The 22,815-nt window shown below is 40.8% G+C and overlaps 1 protein-coding gene across 1 annotated transcript; it reads left to right on the top strand.

The window, feature by feature from the left end:
- Nucleotides 1-18,701: 18,701 nt before the first annotated feature.
- Znf475 (zinc finger protein 475) lies at nt 18,702-22,233 on the top strand. The gene is made up of 2 exons (XM_057788233.1): nt 18,702-18,876; nt 22,075-22,233. Exons 1-2 carry the CDS (start codon nt 18,702-18,704, stop codon nt 22,224-22,226), a joined length of 327 nt encoding a protein of 108 aa, XP_057644216.1. The 3' UTR covers nt 22,227-22,233.
- Nucleotides 22,234-22,815: the final 582 nt, after the last annotated feature.

Here is a 22,815-nt window from a genome sequence, read left to right as displayed (position 1 = left end):
CTCAAACAACTTGCTATGCTTGCCTGGTTCTGGGAAGTGCTCAGTTCTGTGCTGTTCAGTACCCTTTGTGGAAACTCTTCATAGGGTTGGGTCCCCCAACTTCAGTCATTCTAAACAAGCATGAACTCAGGTATCAGCCGATACAGTGAAAGTCCTTGGCATTTTACTTGGGGTCTCACCACCAGCGGGATTGCGTGGGGTTCCTTACGGAGGTGATTAATTGAACAATAGAACATGGTGCTCTCTGTCCTACCATTAAACCATGACAGTAGCTTGTCAAATCTGTAAGAGAAGGGGGGAGTCTTTTCTCATGGCGATTTGAATTCCAAGAATGCTCCAACCCCCTAATCACAGCCTCTTGACAGCAGCCTTTGGCTGGATAATGTTTTTAAATTAACTAGTTTAAAGGGAACAAACGTTATTCATACTGAAATTAAACTGGAGTCATAGGGGCACATCTTTTATTGTGATCTAGTTTCTCTTGCCTTTGCTTTTTATTACCTTCATTACTTTGAGGACTGTCTAGTCTTGCTCCTAGTTCCCATGACTAAAACTCACGAACTTACTGGTTTTTGAAGAATCCATGGCACTGATCCTAAAGCAGAGAAGTCCGGTTAACAGACTAGGCAGCTTTTCCAGTGAACATTGAAGAGAAAAAAATCATAACGGCTAGATTCTTTGCTTGATGAAAACCCAAATGCTTAAGTGTGGCATGAGCTCCAAGTGGGTTTCATAAACCCAATCTGCTTTTTCCATTTCCTGCCTGCTGCTTTTCTTCCAATATGTGTGGGGTCTGGAGTCAGAGAGTAAAAGAGACTGTGCCACCAATCAACACAACCCTTCCAGCATTCGAACGTAGAGCCTGCTGCCTGATTGCAGGCATTTACCCCAAGAATTTCCATTACAGGTCTAGAGCTAGTGAGGCCTATAGGCAGGAATCGTGTGTGTATGGTCATAACACACACATTGTGCTCCAAGACTGGCGTCAACAGGCTGAGCACAGCATGCTTCCCCAGTCACCGCTGCTGAAAGAGACTGACGGGGCCCCGTGGTGTCACAAAAAGACATCTTCCTTACCCACCCAGTTCTCTGGAGGAGTAAATGTCAGCAGAAGTTAGTGGTGGTTTCTCCATGATACCTGCATGTGTTTGAGAGTCCAGGGAAGCCCCTGGAGGACCAGATGTTGTCAGTGTACACCCAAACCCTCAAAGGTCTGGCCTTGCCACATGTCAGTAAAAAAGTAGCACCTGTCACTATTGTTGAGGACCAGCCTGGACTGGATTCACACGCTCCAGGGTGGGAGAGTGAGGATTAGAATTATTAAGCAGGGGCTGGAGAGATGGCTCAGAGGTTAAGAGCATTGCCTGCTCTTCCAAAGGTCCTGAGTTCAATTCCCAGCAACCACATGATGGCTCACAACCATTTGTAATGGGGTCTGGTGCTGTCTTCTGGCCTGAAGGCATACACACAGATAGAATATTGTATACATAATAAATAAATATTTTTTTAAAAAAGAATTATTAAGCAAAAAGGAATGGAGATAAGAGAGAAATGAGAGAAGAACCACAGAACACCATGGAGATGCACATTCAGTGATTACTGAACCTGCCTCGTTTATTTTCCACTTGCTTATATACATCATTCCAAAAGGGGAGAGGGATGCAACTGACTTCATTAACATGATAAAATGGATAAACAGAGCATCTCTGACCTTTGGCCAAGATGGAGCTGATACACCTCTATAGTCAAAATACCAATTAACCACTCTAAGTCAAGACGTCTTGTTTTGTAGCCACTTGTTGTCAGTAACTTTGAAAGAGCAAAACAAGCCCGGACTCTCTGACCTCTAGTCAAGGTGGAACTGACACACGTCTGTGGGCCCGGACACTCTGTTACCCATTAGCTGGCATATTTGGGGCCTAAGTGAAGACACTGAAAGGTCATCTAACCAAAGGTTCATTTTCCGACTTAAATCAAGCTTGGGCTCATTAAAATGAAGCACAGTTTAGACTTCACTAAAGCACAAGATCTTTTGGGATTGATGGGTGTTATCTGAACCCTCAGGCACTGCTTTCAAAGCGCACTCAGAAGAAAGCCTTTCTGCCTAGTGAACCTTGCTTTCTCGGTCCCGTCTCTTGAAAGTTTAGCTTCTTTCCACCACTTAGAATTTCATACAATGAGTCTCTAATTTTCATAGAGCGCTAACCTCTGCACCCTTAGATTCTGAAGTGATATCCACCCATGATGGCTGACTGAAGCGTAGGTGCTTTTCCTTGTGCAGCTTGGATGCCTGCTTCCTCTTTTTCTCTTGTCAATTGGAGCAGTTTTCCTTTGGAATTCTTGATCTGACTTTGGAGTAGCATCAGTCATTTGGCCTGATAGTCTCAAGAGGCTCAACTTGAATTCCAGAGAGGAAAAATAAGTTCACAGCAACAGTCATGGTACTGGGAACAAAATTTGCTCCAACTGGGTGGCAGTGACTTTTGCTGGCCAAGTGTAGTGTTGCTCAGAACATTCCTCTGCTGTAGACTGGTCCTGCCTTCCCTTCGGATGCGGCTGCTGTTGTCCGCCTTCTATCAAAGAGAACCAAAATAAATGCCAGCAAGAGAGAGAGATCTAAGGTCTCCTGGGAGATCTAAGTGGGCATCTTGCTTTGTCCTCATATGAACTCAGATTCCCTTGCTATGTATGATCTGGAATACAGAGCCAAATCTATGTTCTTTGTGATCTCTCAGAAAAAAATGTGAAGTGCTCTAGCAACATTTAAGAGGAATAAAACCCTAGTGTGGAATGATGGGAAAGTGCGATTGTCCTGCTGCTGCTGCTGCTGTCTGCCTCTAGAGTAACAAGCACCACTGTGGTTGTCCGGGGTCCGTTAACTGACTCTGTGTTGTAACGACCACCATCGTGGCATTTCCTTCCTCCAAAAGAAGAAAAGCGTGGATGAGCTACACCTAGTTTAAAATTGTTATTAACTTCATTTGAAGTTTTGATGCACAGTGTGGAAAAATACAGATTATTGTTTTGATTTTACTACTGTGCTTGCTTAATCGAGTATTCTGATACTCATTTTGTAAGTGATTTTCTAGATAGCTGCTGAAGAGTATGATAGAGGCTATGATTATTCCTTATGTTAAAATGGAAGGAATAAATGTTAACAGTTGGGACCCTTTCAGAAGCTGATTGTTACAGCCTCTCAGTTAATTGGAACACAGAATGATAGTTAAACACATAATTTTAAACCCAAACACAGTCTTTGCCCAATGCTAGGTAAGGCTGGCGGGGGGAGGTTTATTGTTTTAGGACTTGGCTGATAATACACGAACAGTTCCTAAAAACCCTGCCTTATGTTGCAAAGCAGATGCGATTTTTATTAAGGGACGTTATTATTACTTACTGTCTTTTCTGCAGAAGACTGTCTCTCTGAATGTGGCTCTGGGTACTTTTGGCATCCCCAGGGCTCAGGTTTCAACTGGAAGCTTCTCAGGAGTGCCACTAGCATCTGGTGCTGCCATCTGCTGTTTTCTTTTAATGTTGTCTGCACTATCAAATATGTGACTGCCTTTCTCCTTTTAAAAAAATACTTATTTTTATTATTTTTAACTACGTGGATGTGAATGAGTATGTGTCTGTGTGTACATATGTGTATCTGAGTGAAGGTCCCCAATGAAGTCAAAAGGGTTCAATCCTTCCTGCAGCTGAAGTAACAGGTGGTTGTAAGCTACCTCCTGCAGGTGCAGGGAACTGAATTTGGGCCCTCTGTGAGAGCAGTAAGTCCTATTAACTGCTGAGCCATTTTGCCAGCTCCTACTCCTCTTTTTTTAATTTTTGTGAGTGTGTGACATTTTTCTTTCACGCATGTTTACCTGGTTTGCTCAGAGGTCAAAAGAGAGTAGCAAAACCCCAGGAGCTGAAGCTACAGACGGCCATGAGCCATCACGCACACGCTGGGAATCGAACCTCATTTCGAACAGCACGCAAGAACAACAAATGACCTTAACCACAGATTCATCTCACCAGCTCCTCCAGCCCCCCCCCACCCCTTTTAACTTCCAAAATTTTGAGAAGGTACCATTGTAATACAACCAAAAACTTCAGTTATTTGGTCCTATGGTTATATTAGATGTGAAGTTAGAGGTGCCATTTTCTGGGAGAAGTATCTCATTCCTCGAAGCAAAATATCTGATGGGACCATCACAACAAGGAAGGCAGAGCAGAATTCTCATCTCTGTGAATGTGCATCTGTTAAACAGAAAGAATATGGAAGCTTAGGGACAGGAATGAAAAAAATGAACCAATTTTATTCAGTATTTTATGTATACATCCATGTTACTATGACAACTGCCTGAGACAGAGTCATTTATGAAGTATATTCATTCTCACATTCTGCAGACAAGACAGCCCAAGATCAAGGCACCAGCAGCACCACTATCTTAAAGGAATATGTTCTCTGTGTCCAAGATGGCGCAATATGCCGCTCCTCTGGAGGGAGCAATGCTTGTCTTCATAACAGGAAAACAATGGAAGAGCGAGGAAATGTTTGCTGAAACTTCAAACCCTTTTGTAAAGGTATCAATCTTATTCTCAAAGATGGAGTCCGCATGGCCCAATCTCCTACCACAGACTGAGTCTCAGTATGTGTTCCACTGAGGATGATGGGTCCGTCAATCTGACGTTTTAGAAGGGACACAATCACTCAAACTGTGGCATTTTGTGATTAGCACTTTGTTTCTTTGTATGTATAATCTGCTTTACACTTTCTCACATTTTCTGATGGGAAGTGTGAGGTTAAGCCATTGCCCAGAGTTAGGTAGCAGGTTCAAAAGTGGGTGCTAGAGCCAGGTCTAAATCTGAAGGAGCACATCTTTTCCTGTCTCTGTGAAGAGCAGAGGAGTCATATAAGGAAGGGTCCAGAGGCATGGTGGAACTCAGTGGTAGGGGACCTGGGGTTTCAATACCAAGTATGGAAAGGAGGGAAGAGAACACGTTTGCCCTGCAAAGTCTGAGCAGTAGATGAGACAAAGAGGAAGGAAGTCTGCTCACCTACCACCATCCATCATTAGACATTGACCAAGCACTAAATACAAACTCATCCAAAAGACAATAAACCCAGCTCTTGGTCCTAGGAGGAAATGATAGGAAAATTTGAAATATGATCATATGGTATCATATTTTGATAACACAGTGTGTTGTGGTAGGAGACCACACGTAGGGCCTTGGCTAGAGAAAACCTCTAGGGAGGTACTTCAGCTGATACCAGCATTAGCCAAGCAGGTGTGGAATGAGGCTGCAAAGGGAGACTACACTCTGACCTAACCATGGAACTAAAGAGCCCCCATGTGGCTGGCATCTAAGGGGGTGGGTGATGATGGAACACAAGAGGAAGCTGTAGGGGTGGTATCAGGGCCTTGGTGATCCCTCAAACTGCCCTCCACAGGGCAGGACAAATGTTTAGCTATATCAGGAACCCTGTGATTGGTTGCAGACTTGGAGGTGATGTCTAATGTGCAGAGCTTGGTGACAGTTGAAATGTGGAAGGCTGAGGATGCAGGCTGAGGAGGATACCCAGCTCTTTAGCGGGAGCACCGACGTTAGTTGCACTATGTTCTAGGGAGGAAAGGAAGCTATGGGGAGCCAGGATCAGTAGTTTCATTCTGGAAATGCCAAGTCAAAATGCTACTGAGATATTTAAATAACTTGACCTGGGCTATATGCAGGACTGAGAAGAGAGGACAAGGCTGGGGTGTCCATTTGTTGTTTATTAGCATATATAGAAATCTGAGTGAGTATAGGATTAAAAAAAAAAAGCAGCCTGAGGGCCTGGAGGGATGGCTCTGCAGTGTGGAGCATTTGTTGCTCCTGCACAAACGGAACAGAGTTTGTAAGATCCACATAGTTGCTCACAACCATTCATAGCTACAGTTCCAGGAGATCTGATGTCCTCTTTTGACCTCTGACACCCAAGTACACACAGACATATATACAGGCAAAACACCCATACACATCAAATAAAAATAAATAAATCTAAAAAAAAAAAAAGAAAGATAGAAAACCAGACTGAAGCTGGCCCCTGAAAGATAAGGAATATGCAAAGATATGACCAACTGGAAAGCCTGGAGAGTGTGCTCGCTCCTGAAGGTGATAACCGAGAAACTGTCAACAGAGTAGGGACAGTGGACGGCATGAGGAGAGAGCAAGCAGAAGCAGGACTGAAAAATAACTTAATTTGGGCATATAAATTTAGCTAGGAGCCTTGGATTGAATATCCATTTGCTTGGAGTTGTAGAGTTATAGGGATGTTTGAAGAAATTTAGCTCTCCAGCCTAAGAAAGAAACAGTGGATTGGATAGAAGTTGAGGTTTCTTTAAACAGTAGGAGCTTTGAGATTAAATTTGAATGACCAAAATAATAATTCAGTGGAGAGAAGGAGTGGACTGAGGTAACAGGAGAAGGTAAAGATGCTGTGGAGGAAACAGGCTTCAGGACCTAGGATCACCAGTGTGTAGAAAGAGGTCTTTCTAAGAGGGGGTGCTTCCTCATTCCAGAAGAATGTTGGATGCAAAACAGACAAGCAAACAAACAAAAAAAAACCAAAAAACAAAAATCTCGCAAACTTAACCACCGACAGTAGGAAGGTGGAGGGGGCTGCAGTCTGCTTGTATGTTTCCTCAATTAAATTCCGGGCAGGCTTAGCTTGCTACTCAGTTCATAAGAAAGAAAGAAAAGGCTAGCTCTGACAGTCTTCTTAGTGCTTGACTCCTTGTGCCTTCTGTTAAACTGAGCTCCTGAAGTCAAGACCAAGGTTCATAGAACCGTTCACCTCTGTCCTCCCTAAATCCAAGAGTGACATGGGAAGGTTTGGAAATGGTAGAGGCCTATGGTTCTCACACTTAATCATCTTCGGTGGCTCTAGCTCACCTGCTCAGCAGGGCTGATGTCATGAAAGCCAGCCCGACCTCATAAAGTGCCCTTTGATGATGCTGCCAGCTGGGCTACTTAATGGCAACTCCACGTGACATTCGATCATCTTTCCTTGGGGCCAACCATGCCCGAATACCAGGGCAGCATCCTAGGATCCCGTGGCTCTCAGGTGTACAATGAACAACAATAAGGTAACAGCCCTAGCTCTTTCCTGCACTCTTGACTCTGAAAGCTAACCCAGGTGGACCTGTGGATGGGTATGGAGTGAGTGAAATCCTGGGGTACTGGGAAGAGTTACATGCTTTTAACACCAAACTTACTATATAAACGTTTCATATAAAATGCTAAGGATAACACCTACCTACCCAAATGGTAACAACATGTAACTTAAAAAAATAAGAAGTCTGCCTCATATCATACCAGAAGTTAGTAATACTGATAGAAATTAATAACCCTTCCAGGATTTCACAGGGGGCCACCTGTATTTTTGTTTGCTGCTTCTTTAGAAGGACAAATGGCAATTATTTGTCTCTTCTGTAGATAGGATCACATATTCACAAGGCAAAGGCTATTTAAAATAAGTCATAAAAATCAGTAAAACTATAAAATGGCTATATTTCTTAAAAGTGTGTCTGTTTGGGGCTGTTGGGAAGACTCAGGGTAAAGATGCTTGCTGCCAAGCCTGGAGTTGTGTCTCTAAGACCCACCTGGTTAAAAGAGAATCAGCTTCTACAAGTTGACTTCTGGCATGGATATACATGCATGGATATATATGATAAATCAATAAAACCCAATAATAAATATAATAAAAGTGTTAGCCAATCTTATGTCTTCATGAGCCTGCTTCTTCCCATTACCCTATTCTCTTACCTCCAACCCCCAATGCACACATCTGTATTTCCTAGAAATATACACTAAAGACTTTATGATTTGGAACATGATTCCTACAAATCCAAATCCCAGCATCAGCTCTAACTCCTTCCCTGCATTTTTTTTTAAAAGAACCACATCAAATGTAGTTCACCATATCTTGGCATGAGTCCTTCATGAACAGGTGTATCAATTTTCTATATGAGGCACAAATCCTGCTTTATGATTGTTCAGGGAGCATCCAGAGAAATTTACTTGAGCCTTCATTGTTTGTTTACCATTTGTGATGTATAAGCAGCACTTCTCCTTCTCTCTTCCTATATCTTTTTATAGCCTTTACCAGTATATATTCTCCATCATATGATGTACAAGTTGTCAAAGGCTCAATACAGGAATTCAATACATTTCTAATAGTCGTGTCCAGTTACCTGCCTCCGGTGCAATGATCCAGTTTTTACAGTCTCCAAGAGACATACACATCTTAATCAGAGAGTACAAAACCAGAAATGTGTTGCTTCCGACTTCAGGACTGAGGAAAATAGAGGCACCAGGGGGGAACAAGGATGAGTCACCCTCATGATTGGAAAATTTTAAAGCAGCTTGCCTCTTAAAAATTGGAATTGTTTCTGGCCTATCTGACATGATAGCCCTTTAAACATGAAAATCCACTTCCGACCACACTCCTGAGCTGGGAACTTTTGCATTAACACATAGTAAATTCATTTTGGGAAACAATTTCCTGCCCTAAGCTCAGGGGGCACCATCTACACTTTTCATTGCACCCACAGTGGTCCCTTAATGAGCTGATTGACTGTCTTGCCTGTGGGTTTTCCTCAATGTTTCTTTCTTGCTTGATTTAACTCTGTGATCTAGAAGTCAGCTGACCATGAGAGTGAGACTGTTGTCAAACTGATGAGCGTAGAAACCGAACATCCGAACATCCTCTACCAATTTTATTCCAAGAAAGTTCTTGTTTTGGCAAGGATATGTTCAGAAAATTAATATCCTCTAAGGCATCAATGGCAGTGGCAGGGTCTTTTTTTTTTAATCTCAAATAAGAAAAGAATAAATGAAATAGGAAAAAGATGTTTAACCAATAAACTATTCCTTGGCTGGGGAGATGGCCCAGGTAGCAAAGTGCTTGACTTGCCAGCATGAGGACCTAATTTGATATCCCAAACACCACACTTTAAAAAAAAAAAAGCTACATGTGGTGATGTAGATTTATAATCCCATCATGGGGGAGACACAAACAGATGAATCCCTGGAATTCATTGTGGTCAGCCAACCTACAATGATCAGGTTGAGAAATTCTCTGCACTGCAATGAGAAAAGCAAGAAAGTCTCTTAAGGATGGAATCCCATGCCTCAGAGAAGTCTGCATTTTGCAAAGAAACCAATTCATTTAAATGAAAAGACAAAGATCAAGGCGATCTCTACTCCTCAGAAAGAAACTGTTTGAGGAAGTGCTCCCCGGGGCCAGCACACTGAGGCTGATGTATCTACAGTCCCAGAGGGAGCAGGCTACATCTTGAGCAGTGTTGTACACATGCTGAGATTTCAAGGTTGCTGTGAAAGCAGAACAGGAGCAGAAATGGGGGATTTGCTGGTTCCTCTTGAAGCCAAAGACCGACTTAGTGGCCAAGCAGGCTGTTCATTGACTACAGATGGTTGAATCAGATAGAGTTGAATTAGGATCCAGGGATGCACAACCAAGTCATGGTTTTCAAGTTTGCTACTGAATTTACTCCTTATGTAGCAGTTTCTTGTGCCCAAGGATGGCTTCAAACCTTCCATTACATTCCGCTGCAATTGAGATCTTGTTTCAGGTTACATTCAGTGTAGGCAACCCAGTGATTAAGACTGGAAGCTGTACTAATTTATGGATATTGCGATATGTATTTAGGGTGCAGTTTGATACTAAGTCTACTTCACAAAATAATAGTGGGTCCACCCTTAGGACCTATGAGCACTCGCAACCAGGCCAGCTGTGGATTATTGGCCAGATTTATACTACCAGACACAAGTTTCCTCCTGAGCAGACATTAAGTTCAATAACAAAGTGTTTGGCCACCCCCATAACATTCATGCCATTATTGCACCCATAGATAATTTTAAGGGGCTCATTGTTGCTTTAGCTTTTATTGATTTCACCACCAGAGATTCCGTGTTTTGAATTGGTGACCTTTAGGAGACTCTAGGTAAAAACCAAAGTCATTGGACAAGTAGCAAAGTTTTCTTGGCCACTGACATGTTAGAGCTCATGTCTTAGAAATTAAACATCAAAGGAATTACTCTTCCCAGAGGGATCAAGGAAGGAGAAAACAGGCTGCTTAGAGTCACACTTCAAATGCTTCCAGGGACATAAAAAGTCTAGCAGTCTAAAAAGCTTCCTGGCCTGGAACCCAGTTCCCAAAATAATCAGTCTGAGCTCACATATATCAGCGGGCAGAGAAAACATTGCCCTCACTCAGCAGAAGCCCCTCGTTGCCTGCCTTCTCCTGTCTCTTGAATAGTTTCATCTGTCTTTAGCGAGGTACAGGAGAATTGGGTTTCCACGCGCCTGATTCTTGCTCATGGGTAGAGCTAAAGAATATTTCCCAAGAAAAGTGGGTTGAGTGTGATTATTCCCACTGCTTAGGGCCAGTTCTTGATGCTGTGCCCTGTCCTGGGTCTGAGACACCAACAGCAACTTCCAGAGCAACAGCGTTTACACTGCCACTGAGTCACTGGGAGATGCCCAGGCTTTTCCTCCTTATATGTCCCTCGGTGCAGGTCTCATCTGAATCAGTCACAGCTGTGCCTCGGGCAGATGACTCTGCTTTGTTTCTGCTCAAAATACATTGGCACCGTCAATATTTAGAATACCATTGTCTTACTGGCTTTTGTGAAATTGAGAAATAGTTGATTAAACCCAGATAGTCATAGACGAGCTGGGCCTGTTACTAGCTGGGCTCCATCTGAGAGACAAAATACACACAGATAGAGGGGGACACACTCTCAATCCAGTTTTGAGACATGTCATGTCTATCTCTTTCATGGCCACCACTGTTTGGAATTTAAATGTTTATACTTGTATCATTGAAGATCAATGATTACAACCATATGCTTGGCTAACACCTGAAAGTAGGTGTGTCTTTTGCTAATTTGCTGGGAGTTGTGACTTAGGCCAATGTTCTACTTCCCTTTTAGGATGCTTTTTCATTTCTAGTTCCCTTGGTTCTCCCTGACTTTTAGATTAATGATCTTAAGTGAACACATAGAATGGGGCTATTTTGATCCAGGGATGTTATGATACACAGGGATGGAAAAGCTCTCTCTCTTTAGGAATATTTCCAAATAACGTAAATCATGTTGGGGGGGAAATCAGATATTTAATCTGAATACAGATTTAGTAATAAGAATATAATTTACACCATGATGTGGTTTCTTAGGCACAAGTTTCACCAAAATGATCTCCTTATAAAGAACAGACAAAATGCGTCAGTGACGAGAAGTAAATCTAGGCCTGGTGACAGAGCTTGGCAGGCAAAAGGTGCTGACCACCAGGCCTGACCACCTGAGTTCCGTCCCTGGGACCCGCACGGTGGAAGAAGAAAATCAACTCCCATAAGCTTTCATTTGACCTCCACGTGCCGTGGCGTGGCATATGCACACAGTGTGGACTCACAGTTCACAGGAGGCTCTCCCTCCCTCTCCCCTTTCTCTCTCTCTCTCTCTCTCTCTCTCTCTCTCTCTCTCTCTCTCTCTCTCTCTCACACACACACACACACACACACACACACACGAGTAGAGTTCTCTTGCAATACCCTGTAATACTGCCCCCTGCCTTTTCACACTGTAAATGTTCACTTGCGGTCACTGTGAAGCTGATATAAGAATTTAACAGGTCGAATGATTTTGCTCTTTATTAAAACCACGACTACGGACTTCCATTTCAATTTTTCAGTGCTTCTTCATCGAGATTCACGTAACGTTGCTCTTATTTTTTCCCCCTTGGAACAATGTCTTCATCTTGTAGATGCTCTTGGAAACACACATTTCACTATGGTTTCCTTCGCACTGAGACCATTAAGAGATGCTAAGCCCCCTCTCCGGGCTCTCTGAAATGACTATTTATCCTTCCTTCTAGCAATGATTCTCTTAATCTTTTCCACCAAACCATTTTTCTTATCTTTTTTCTCTTATCTTCATGGTGTTGTCAGAACTGTTAAGTTTCATTGTAAAAATGAACCAATGGGGGCAAGTTATGTCTACACTGAGAAAAAAATTTCTAAATGTTTACTTGCTTTCTGTGTTCACCAGATTTGCCCTAACCTATCCAATACCAGGTGCTCTAAGTGAAGAAAAACAGAAAACACATGAACAAAAAGAAAGGAGGCTGCATGGAAAATAATATTAGAATTCCACCAGTGGCCAGTAAAGTGATTGAAAACATATGAAGGACTAGTGGATTCACGTGAGAAACACACCTAAGAGCTTTCCCTAAAGCATCTCTGTCTATAGTCAGCCTAAATTGTCTGTCTATATTCCCCCTGAAAGAACCAGAGGAGAGCCATAATGAGCCAATAGACATACCTATGTAGCAAATCTTTCTTATTCTTGTGAAGCGCTTCACTCTGGATAGCACTCATGCAGAACCAGAGATTTGCTTTTTAAAAGGCAGCTCTACAAAAGCTATCTGGGATGTTGACGGGAAAACTAGATCTAATCCTTTGCTCTCTACAGAGTTCAGACTTGCGGGTGGTTCTTTGCCGTTTTTTGATTTCACTCGCAGCAGCTGGTTGGCCCTGGCAGGCTTCATGTGGATAGGGTTGCTGCCCTCCTATAACCTCTAGGGCGGCCTCCTACTGTTCCTGTCCGCTCTGCTGTGCCACTGTCTGTCACGCATTCAGCAAGGAGGGCATGCTGCTGACTCTGTCACGGTAGAGTCGTCCCTTTCTGGCCATGCTCTTCAGCTCCCCACCAAGCCATTTCTGCCTGCAAACACCGAAGAAAGAATTCAGCTAGTAAATCCTTGCTAATCAGGGTAATGATGTTGACCACGAGTCACAGATTGCTCAATGAAATTTCCGACTAACATTCATGAAGTTAATGAAAAATAAAGTTATCTTATATCATCGTTCAGACCCACCCGGGAGCATTTTCTCCTCAGCCATAGTTGGCTTGTCTATACCTCCCGATAGTATGGCTTAGCAGGAAGGTGCTTAAACCTAAGAGTATGGAATACGTTTCAGGTCAGTTGAAGTTCAACCCTGAATACAAAGCATAGGTGAAGGTCTCAAAAGAGTAATATCCCCTTTTATGGTGGTAATTTTCTCCCATGTTTTTTGCAGTTGTCTGCATGGTGTTTTGGGGACTCTGGGTCAGCCTGTTTGCTCATGACTTTCCCTTACAGAGGAAGCTTTATGACAATTCGATGTGAATCTCTTCACTTAGGAACTATGCCACTTAGCTTGCCTATTAGATGTGGTTAAATGCTGGATTTCCGTAAGGTTCCATACGGAATCTTAATAAATGTATCCTCCTCGAAGTAAAATGAATAACTTCTTATTTTTCAGCTGAAAAACCCACCTTTAATGAACCTTGCAAATGAATTAACATGGAAAGGAAGCATAGGGAACTTCAAGGTGTCTCGAAAAGTATGGCTTCTGCTTTATACTTTCTTGTATGTCTTGAATTCCCTGCCTTCCCAAGTTACTTCGCATGGGCTGTATGATTCTGCACGGCATGAAATGATGACAAACATGCACCGGTTATTTCGATAAGTACAGCCTGTTGGTATTGTTTACAAGTGAATAAAAATATTATGCCTCAAATAAAATCCACATTTCGGGAAGGCACTCTGATTTCACTTTTAATTGGCCTCTTAATTTGCTGTTTAGTCTTCTAGGATCTATTTTGCTTCTGGTATTCAGAAATCATAATGGAAGATATTCTTTTGTGATCTTGTTTTGTGTTTTTCCCATTTTAGTAGACTGACCAATAGCTGTAGCTAAAGGCAGGTTGATTCTAAAACATATATATATATATATATATATATATATATATATATATATATATTACCATGTTTTATTTCCTCAGAGGATAAAATACCACCCACTTAATTTGTTTCTATCTTCATTCCTCCTAGTCCTACTAGAGAACATATGGGAAGGGGGCCTTCAATGCTACTGGAATCTCTTGCAACTCTAATTATTAGGTCATTTTTGCTTTAATTGATATTTTTCCTTATTGAATCACTATCACACTCCCACAGTACCCAGTTTTATCATTTTAATACTTGATTACCCAGTATCTGAATCTTTTCATCCCCTAATCATGTTACCTAGGAGACAAAGCTCATCTCTGTGGGTTCTATAAACTCTGACATTACGACCACTTTTATGTAAGTTGGTCTATTTTTTTTCTTCCCTTTCCTCTGAGCTCAACGTCTTCAATCCATGCATGATCACATTTCTCTGCCTGTGAAGGAAGACCCTGTTTTGTAATCCTGTCATACAAACGAGCCGTTCTTGACTCTACTCACGCTCTTTTCTCTCTTCAAGCTTTTTGAAAGCATTCCCTTCCCGTAGCTTTAATTCTGAATGTCTAACAGTTGAGGTGTATGTGATTACCTGGTAGAGGAATCATAACAGTTCTGTCTTTCCACCCTTCCTGCTCCATCAGGGCTGACTGTGCACCAATCACTGACATATACCTAGTAATGAAGATGGCATCTTTTGCTCACCCTCCAATTCTTTTTGTTATATTTTACAGAGTGGTGACTCCACCTTGCTGGAAGCCAGGAAGGAGGATTTTCAAAATTCTGGACAGGTCTTTTCTCTCTGCCTTATTTCCTAAACTGAAAATTTGAACCTTTCTCTTTCTTCTTACCTAGAGTTTTATATCTTCAATATTCTTATTATGAACATTCTACTTGTATTTTTTCTCCATACTCTAATCCTTTTATCTGAAATTTTCCTATTCAGAATATCCTTTTCTCTGTGAATAGTTCCCAAATCTATTTACATTGAATTGCAGGCCTACAATTCCTGTTTTGGCTGGGATCACTGAAGTGAAATTCTATGGCTAGGTCAGTCTCCTCAGGTCCAGAACACAGTGTTTTCTTCTATCTTCAGTTTGCTATTGCTCATTTCTCCCTTTCTGCCCCTGGCTGTCATTTTGCAGAATAAAATATTGCCATTTCTGGTCCCATTATTTTCTTAGCTGCAGAACAGTCATTTATTGACTCTCAGTCATATTGGTTTGGTAGCCACAAACCACCAGGCTAATATGCCTGATGCACAATTACAGCTTGGTCAATGCTGAATGACCTGGATCACAGTAAAATCCAGATCTCAGCATGACTTTTTTCCTGGCTCTCCATGGCCCTGCAGCTTTTGCCTATCTGACTCAAGCTTCCTACACTGAACATAAGACATATCAGCTTTCTTTCTCTCAGTGGTTACACAGAACATTTTCACCCATTCTTGCATGTTTGTGTTCATAGAAATGTGTTTCTCATAATACAAACTCAAAGTTGGATGTTGTCTTTTTATCCAGCCTGGAAAATGTATCTCTTTTACTTTTATTCTAATTTTTATTTTTCTGGCTTTTGAGACAGAGTCTAGTTCTTTATCCTAGGCTGGACTCAACCGCATTATATAGCCTGGACTGACCTTGAACTCACGGCAACCTTCCTATTTCAGCCCCACAGTTTCTAAGATTGGGTGTGAGCCACCTTGCCCAGAAATGTGTCTTTTAATTGTGTTGTTTAGTCTATTTATATTTACTGCAATTGTTGATTTCTTTTTCGGGGGAAAAAAACTTATTTAGATATACTGCAAGAGGCAGCAGCGTAAGCAGTAATAAGAGTACTGCCCTAGCCAGTCATCGTATTTGACCTTATTTCTACATGTCTTCCTGTCTTAATGCTATTAATCAACACATTTTGGTGGGCTGGTGTTTTTGTTTCTCTTTTATTACTCTTCCTTCTTTGGAGATGGCTTAATTTATCACATCTTGGGTTGGTTGGCCATTTACCTATTGATTTTAGTTTCTCCCCATGTATACCTGTGTATAGAAATAGTGGCTACTATATACATTGAAATAAATGCATTTGATTCATAACATAAATATTCAAAAACTATTTCAAGAAAAATATAATCAAATTAATAACAATTTTGATTTCTTTCTACAATGTTTTCTTCCTTCCTATCTTCTTTCCTTCCTTCCTTCCTTCCTTCCTTCCTTCCTTCCTTCCTTCCTTTCTTTCTTTTTTTTTTCAAGACAGGGTTTCTCTATAGCTTTGGAGCCTATCCTGGATCTCACTTTAAAAACCAGGCTGGCCTTGAACTCACAGAGATCTTCCTGCTTCTGCCTCCCAAGTGCTGGGATTGAAGGATCTGGCTCACACTGTGCTCTTGGTGACTATAATTTATTTTGTACATATTTACTATAATTCTGCTTTGGATTTTTTGCCTCAAGCAGCCCCTTATCTGAGAGGCTTAATATTCTATACAACAAAGCTATGAATATTCCAAAACTTATTTTATTGACTGACCTATTTGTGCTTTATAGTATCCTCATTGTTCCTTATAGAACTATACTATTTTCTGTTATTTCCTTTTGTCATTTAAAACTCTTTGTAGATGGAAACTGTGCTTTGTTTCCCTGCTGCTCAGACCCAAATAATCTCACAGAAACTATATTAATTACAGCACTGTTTGCCAATAACTTAGAAATATTCCTAGCTAGCTCTTACATCTGAAATTAACCCATTCCTATTAATCTATGTATTACCATGGGGCTGTGATCTACAGGTAAGGTTCTGGTGTCTGACTCCTTTAGCAGCTACATGGTGTCTCCTTGACTCTACCTACTCTATCTCTCTTGTCTCTGTTTGGATTTCCTGCCTAGTTTTACTCTGCTAAGCCATTGGCAGAAACAGTTGTATTCATTATCCAATAAAAGCAACACATATGCATACAGAAGAACATCCCATATCAACTTCTCTCAAAAATTTTGACTCAATAAGTCTATAACTAATAAATTCTTAACCTTTCCTCTGGTCAAAGACACCTTTATTTCAAGTTTTGAAGACTATTTTTACTGGAGTGAAATTTTGAACTGACATTCTCTTATAGTAGGATAATTTGTCTTGTTTTGTTTTCTCTTACTTAAAAAAATGTTGGTCATTATTTTGTGACCTCTGGGATTTTTGTTTGTTTGTTTTTGTTTTTGTTATTTTTCCTCCTGCAGAGAATCCTTGGAAGGAAATAAATGAAAAAGAAGGAACCTTATATAGAATGCAATAGATATGGCACAATTTTACTAAGGACATCTGGAAAACGATATGAAATTAACCTCAGTGAATTATTTATTCACCCACTCTCATCTGTATTAGCTAATCCTGTTGTGATCAAATATCTGACAAGAAGCAATTTAATGGAGGGTTGATTTTGGCTAAGATTTGCAAGTACCTTCTTCAATGACACACCCAGGGGTGTGTCTCCTAGGTGATTCTAAATCCAGTGAAGTTGACAATGAAGATTTGTCAACCTAATACTGAACGTGTCGTCACTTTCAAGCTGTGCCAGCCCACCCCTGGCACACCCACTCCTACTTTTCCTATGACGAAGAGTCACAGCAGCTTCAACACTGTTCGAAAGCCAAGTCCACCAGAGACTCGATAATCTCTTAACTGTGAGTCCTTGGAAAATTAAAAAGCCACAAATTTCTAATATACAATGACAGACTATGTAGTCCTACTTTAAAAGAGAGAAACTGGAATAACAAGTGAAGACTGAGCCAAAGAAACACTAAAATAAGCAGGGCAAACCCCAATCACTACAGCTCTATGTCCCATCATCTAGAGATTATTTACTCTTACTTACCTAGCTTTTATTTATTTATTTATTTATTTATTTATTTGTGTGTGTGTGTGTACCACAATGTGTATATGAGGGTCAGAGGTCAACCTGTAGGAGTTGCTCCTCTTCTTCTAATGTGTGGGTTCCAGGGATCTAACTCAGGTTCATCAGGTTTGGTGGAGAACCCTTGTATTCATTGCATCCTCTTGTCTCTCACTCTGAGACTCCTTATGTTTGTCATATGAGATGCCAGACACAATCCAGATTTAGAGTGTCTTCCCTCCTACAAAACCATTCTCAGAGGTGTGTCTCCTGGGAGATTCCAAATCCAGTCAAGCTGTCAATAAAGATCATAGTAAAGAGGTTGGGTATGTATCTGCCAACTTGATCAGTAGTCTTGCCTGTAGGCACTCTTACTCCAGACTCAGAGGTGAAGGCACTTACAGTAGATAGAAGCTGATGTGAGAGAACGTGCTTAGGCCTAAGTTACCTGTCCTCCGATGGCTCTTTCATCTTCAGTTGTGCTGGCACATTAGATCCTGATGTCACTGAGAGGAGCATTCTAGGCTCACTTCCTTTTGCATCTCCCAGCGTTATAATTCAGATGTAAGGGTTAGAAAATCAATTAATCTTATAAACCACAATGAAAATAAAATTTCAGGCAATACAATATGAAGACTTCTGGTTGGCCCTTTTTTATTCCCTTCCAAGCTCATATCCACTCATGAAACAATACAGTTTGATGTCTTTACTGTCAAAGATGTCAAATTCACTAGAGTATTTAAAAGTGAGTTTTATTTTTTAATTGTGTGTGTGTGTGTGTGCGCGTGCCTGTAGATGCCTGTGGAATCCAGAAGGTGTTGGATACACTGAAATTATAGGCAGTTGCGACTTGCGGGGAACTGAATTTAGTTCCTCTGTAAGAGCAACAAGTACTCTTAACCACTAAGCTACCTGATAGCAGCCCTGATAGCTGCAATTAAAAATATTAATTTTCAAGTAAAATGTCTACAACTATCCTTTATCTAATGGGTTTCATATTATTTTCAGCCAACAATGATAAGGCGTCCACCAACAGTTGTTTGTTACATATGTGGTCGTGAATATGGGACCAAATCTATTAGCATCCATGAGCCACAGTGTCTGAAAAAATGGCATAATGAGAACAATTTGTTGTCTAAAGAACTAAGGAGACAAGAACCGAAAAAACCAGAAGTTAGAGCCATTACTGGTAAGTTCTTACATATTTTCTTACTAGTTCTGTCATCTGAAATCAGCAGCACTTACTGTCCTAAATGAAGTGGATTGGGTTTTTAACAGACATTCTGGAATATCTTTCCAGTCTTGTTTTCAGAGGCTGAGACATAAAGACAGTATGTCCTGACAATACCTTGGGAGAGAGACCCATGGAAATTTACCATGTTTTCCTAGAGTTATTTTTACATATTATTACACATAATATTTTTAAAATCACGACGCTTAAAGACGCTTGGGACTCTTCACAGCCTTGTTTTCATTTATGAATGTGTCTTGATTTCCTCATGGCGCAGGAGTCCCCAACTCAACTACTCACAGGGTCTACTAGTCAGGTTACAATGCTGCAGAAAGTGCCCTCATCTAGCTGCTGCTGTCATTAAGAAATTCAGCCAAAGATATTTGTGTTTTCCAATACATGCAAATGAAACTAGAAATCTAGACATCTGGATGGAATATCCAGATTTTTTTTTCAATCAATAATTTATAAATTTATAAAGTGCTGTGTAACCCAAGTGAACATGGAGCTGTTCTGTCTCATATGAAGGTCACAGAGTGCTGTGTTCCCAAAGTATGAACAAAGTATGAACAAAGTAAGAAAGAAAAAAATTTATATTATATAAATTATATATTATTACATATAATAATATATACTATATACTATTTTACTATTTTATACTACATATAAAATACAAGGCAAGTATAATGTATAATAGTTATATCACACTTATATATATTATAATATATATTAAATATTATATATGTATGTACATATGTATGCATATGATAGCTATAGTTATATATAATTACATATTTACATATTATATATTTCAATAAGTTTAATATATAATAATTATACCATAGTACATACATATAATGATCTATTATGGTAATATGTATAATTATATGTATATTTATGTTGTATAATAGACATTGTATGTTATATAGTATATCATATATTAAATGTGATGTTTTATGTTGTATGTGTAAATATATTTACACACTTGCCATGCAAGCTGTCTCAATTATTATATTTCTATCATTGTTTTTCTCATTTGATTTTCTCATTACTTAACAGTTATCTTTTATTTTAAGAGAAACATTGTTCAAGTATTTTCCCTATGTAGCCAAAGCTACTGCTCAGGCTGCTTGGCATTGGCTAGTTTACGGCACTCCTTAATTTGTGATCCAAAAAGAGTATGACCTTCATAGAGTGAAATCTAGATGGTTATACTAAGTTCTCGATGCTATTGAAACCCAGTTATTCACAACCCTTAGCAAAAAGGGACTTTGTATAGAGGTTGAAAAAGAATTCAAAATGAGCATCTTGGGGCTCAGGAGATGGCTCAGAGGTAAGGAACACGGCTGCTCTTGACAGAAGACCCGAGCTCTCTTCCCTTCACCCACATGGCGGCTCACAACCACCCATAATTCCAGTTCTATGCGATCTGACACCCTCTTCTGACTTCCTGAGGCATCACGAACATGTGTGGTACATAGATGTACACGGAGGCAAAACACCATACACCTAAAATAAAATTTTTTAAAAAGGAAAAAGAAAGTTCCCTCCCACTGAAATAATAGTAGTTGTCTCTAGAGAGACTATGTAATTCACTGTTTTCCTAGAACTTCTCATACGGTATCCAAAGTAACTGTTCCCAACTGTATCATTTTCTTCTACTGATCTCTTTATCACATAGCTAGAAGTGAGAATAGCTTGAAATTCCCTGGAAGGGGCTGTCTCACTGCTTGCCACTGTTGACAGAGAGAAAGGGTAGATCCTTTCATTTCACTTCCCTACAGTTTTCCTCTTGGCTTCATTTTATCTCTGAAGGTGCCCCTCTCCTCTAGGTAATAGAATTGACTTCCTCTCTCACACATTTAGTGCAGTACTGGATCCGCAGTCAAAACCTTATGCAGAAGCATTGCAATGAGTCAGCTCTATCCTTTACAGGGTTTGCAAAGCACTCACAACACACATTGATGTGCTGGAGAGATGACTCAGCCAGTAAGCCCACATGCTGCTCTTGCAGGGGCCCTGAGTTCACTTCCCTGCACCCAAGTCTAGCAGCTCGCAGCTGCCTGTAACTCCAGCTGTGGGGCATCCGGTGTCTCTAACCCCCGAAGGAAGCTGTATTCATGTGTACATACCCACACACAGATACATACACACACAATAATTAAGAGTAGAAGCAAATCTTTAAATATACATCCATAATCTGTATAATAGCGAGACTTGTTTTATCTAAAGGTAAAATGCACAGGGGTTGAAATCTCCATGGAAAGGAGGCACGCTAAGGATCTAAAGGTTTGTTATGGCTGTGTGAGCCATTAAGATAGAAATCAAATGAACATAGCCTAGTGTTTTAATGAAGTAGTACATTTTGAGTGCCCGGCCACATTCGCGGGGCCTATTTTGGGAGATTCTAGGACATAGTCAATTTAATGTACTAAAGTCATTCTATTTAAATAAGGCTTATTAAAGTTAAAGCCCACATTGTTCCTCTAAAGCAAGGCCATATGCTTTTTCTCTTCCATACCCCGCCAAAAATGATTACACATTTCTCAGCTCATTTTGTTTCCTTAAGGACACTTCTTCCCCTCAACTTGTTTGCATTCTTCATTTTAATTAGTCAAAAAGAACATCTGAGTTTATGACCACGAAGAAATGATGTTTTTTAGGGTATAATTCATTTTAAATTCACTTTCAGTTTGTCAGTTCGGGCTCTGCAAACCTTCCAGCAAAGATTGCATAAGATGAAAAACGCAAACATGCATTCTTTTCCCGCTGTAAGCTTCTATTTAGAACCAACAGAAAGAAAGCCAAACGTTGTATTTGCAAGATAACAGCGGATAAGCAAAGATGTTAATGATCAGTGAAGAGTGCATATCATAACGAGAAACTATGCCTCTCCATTTTCATATCCAGAGCGTAAAAAGCCTCCAGTTCATAGCTAACTCCTTTCAACCCCTGCAAGAATGCTCAAACTTTATTTACTGTTATTAATTTCTGCCAGAGTCACATGATTTGCTTGCAAATGCCACTCCAGAGGTATTTCCTGCGACTGGTTTCCATAAATAGTAGAACATGGTTCCCTAGAAAGGAAACTAACACATTGTACCTTTCCATTGTACTTTTTAAAAGATATTTCCCTTCTTCCCTTCCTTTTTGCAGCCAAAGGGTTCTATGATCTTGACACCTTAAACGAAGCTGCTTGGACAAGTGCCCAGAGCCAATTGGTTCCCTGCAACGTTTGTGGGCGGACCTTCCTGCCAGACAGACTGATTGTTCACCAGCGATCTTGTAAACCTAAAGCCGCCAAGTAAAGCCCTCTCCTCAGCACGGAGTTTACAGGAGTGAACGCCTTCAGAGGGGAGGAAGGTTTCCTAGGGAGGAGAGGGAGATGGGGAGAGGCTGCACGGAGAACTAGAGTTGACTGAGTGCTGGCCCAGCCCTGAAGGCCTGGCTCTGGGAAGAGGCAGCCAGGTTCAGTCCCGCCTTTAGGGGATCACGTCACACTTTTGTCAGGCGGAATTACTAACAACTGGCTTATCATCAAAATTGTTGCCAGTTTTCTCTCATTCTAGTTTCCTCAACAAGGGTGTTGTTCCTCAGAGTGAGGCCTGTGCCCTGCAAATGGAGGCTGAAAACGGCAATTCGAGGCGACTCTGGATTGTAGGCAAAATGCGTTCCCTTCCCCATTCCTTGCTTTCTGATCCAGGGATCCTTTTACACTGAGTTACTGATTGAGAAGTTTCTTTCCCCTCTAGAGTCATTTGACAGGATACATAAGCTTAAAGGGGCCGAGGCTATAAAACGAACCATATTTAACTCTTTCACTGTTTCTAACAGCAAGAACAGCTGCTGAGGTACTGCCTAGCCAATAGCGCCAGCATCATGTGTCAGGAGATGTTG

Source organism: Chionomys nivalis, chromosome 14 (genome assembly GCF_950005125.1).
Source record: "Chionomys nivalis chromosome 14, mChiNiv1.1, whole genome shotgun sequence".
Lineage (NCBI taxonomy): Eukaryota > Metazoa > Chordata > Mammalia > Rodentia > Cricetidae > Chionomys > Chionomys nivalis.
This window is presented reverse-complemented; position numbering and strand designations above follow the sequence as displayed.

Excerpts from the sequence above, each read along its gene's own strand:
- Znf475 (XM_057788233.1), top strand. The coding sequence starts at position 18,702 with ATGATAAGGCGTCCACCAACAGTTGTTTGTTACATATGTGGTCGTGAA. Across the intron at positions 18,877-22,074 it reads AGAAGTTAGAGCCATTACTG|CCAAAGGGTTCTATGATCTT; the intron begins GTAAGTTCTTAC and ends TCCTTTTTGCAG.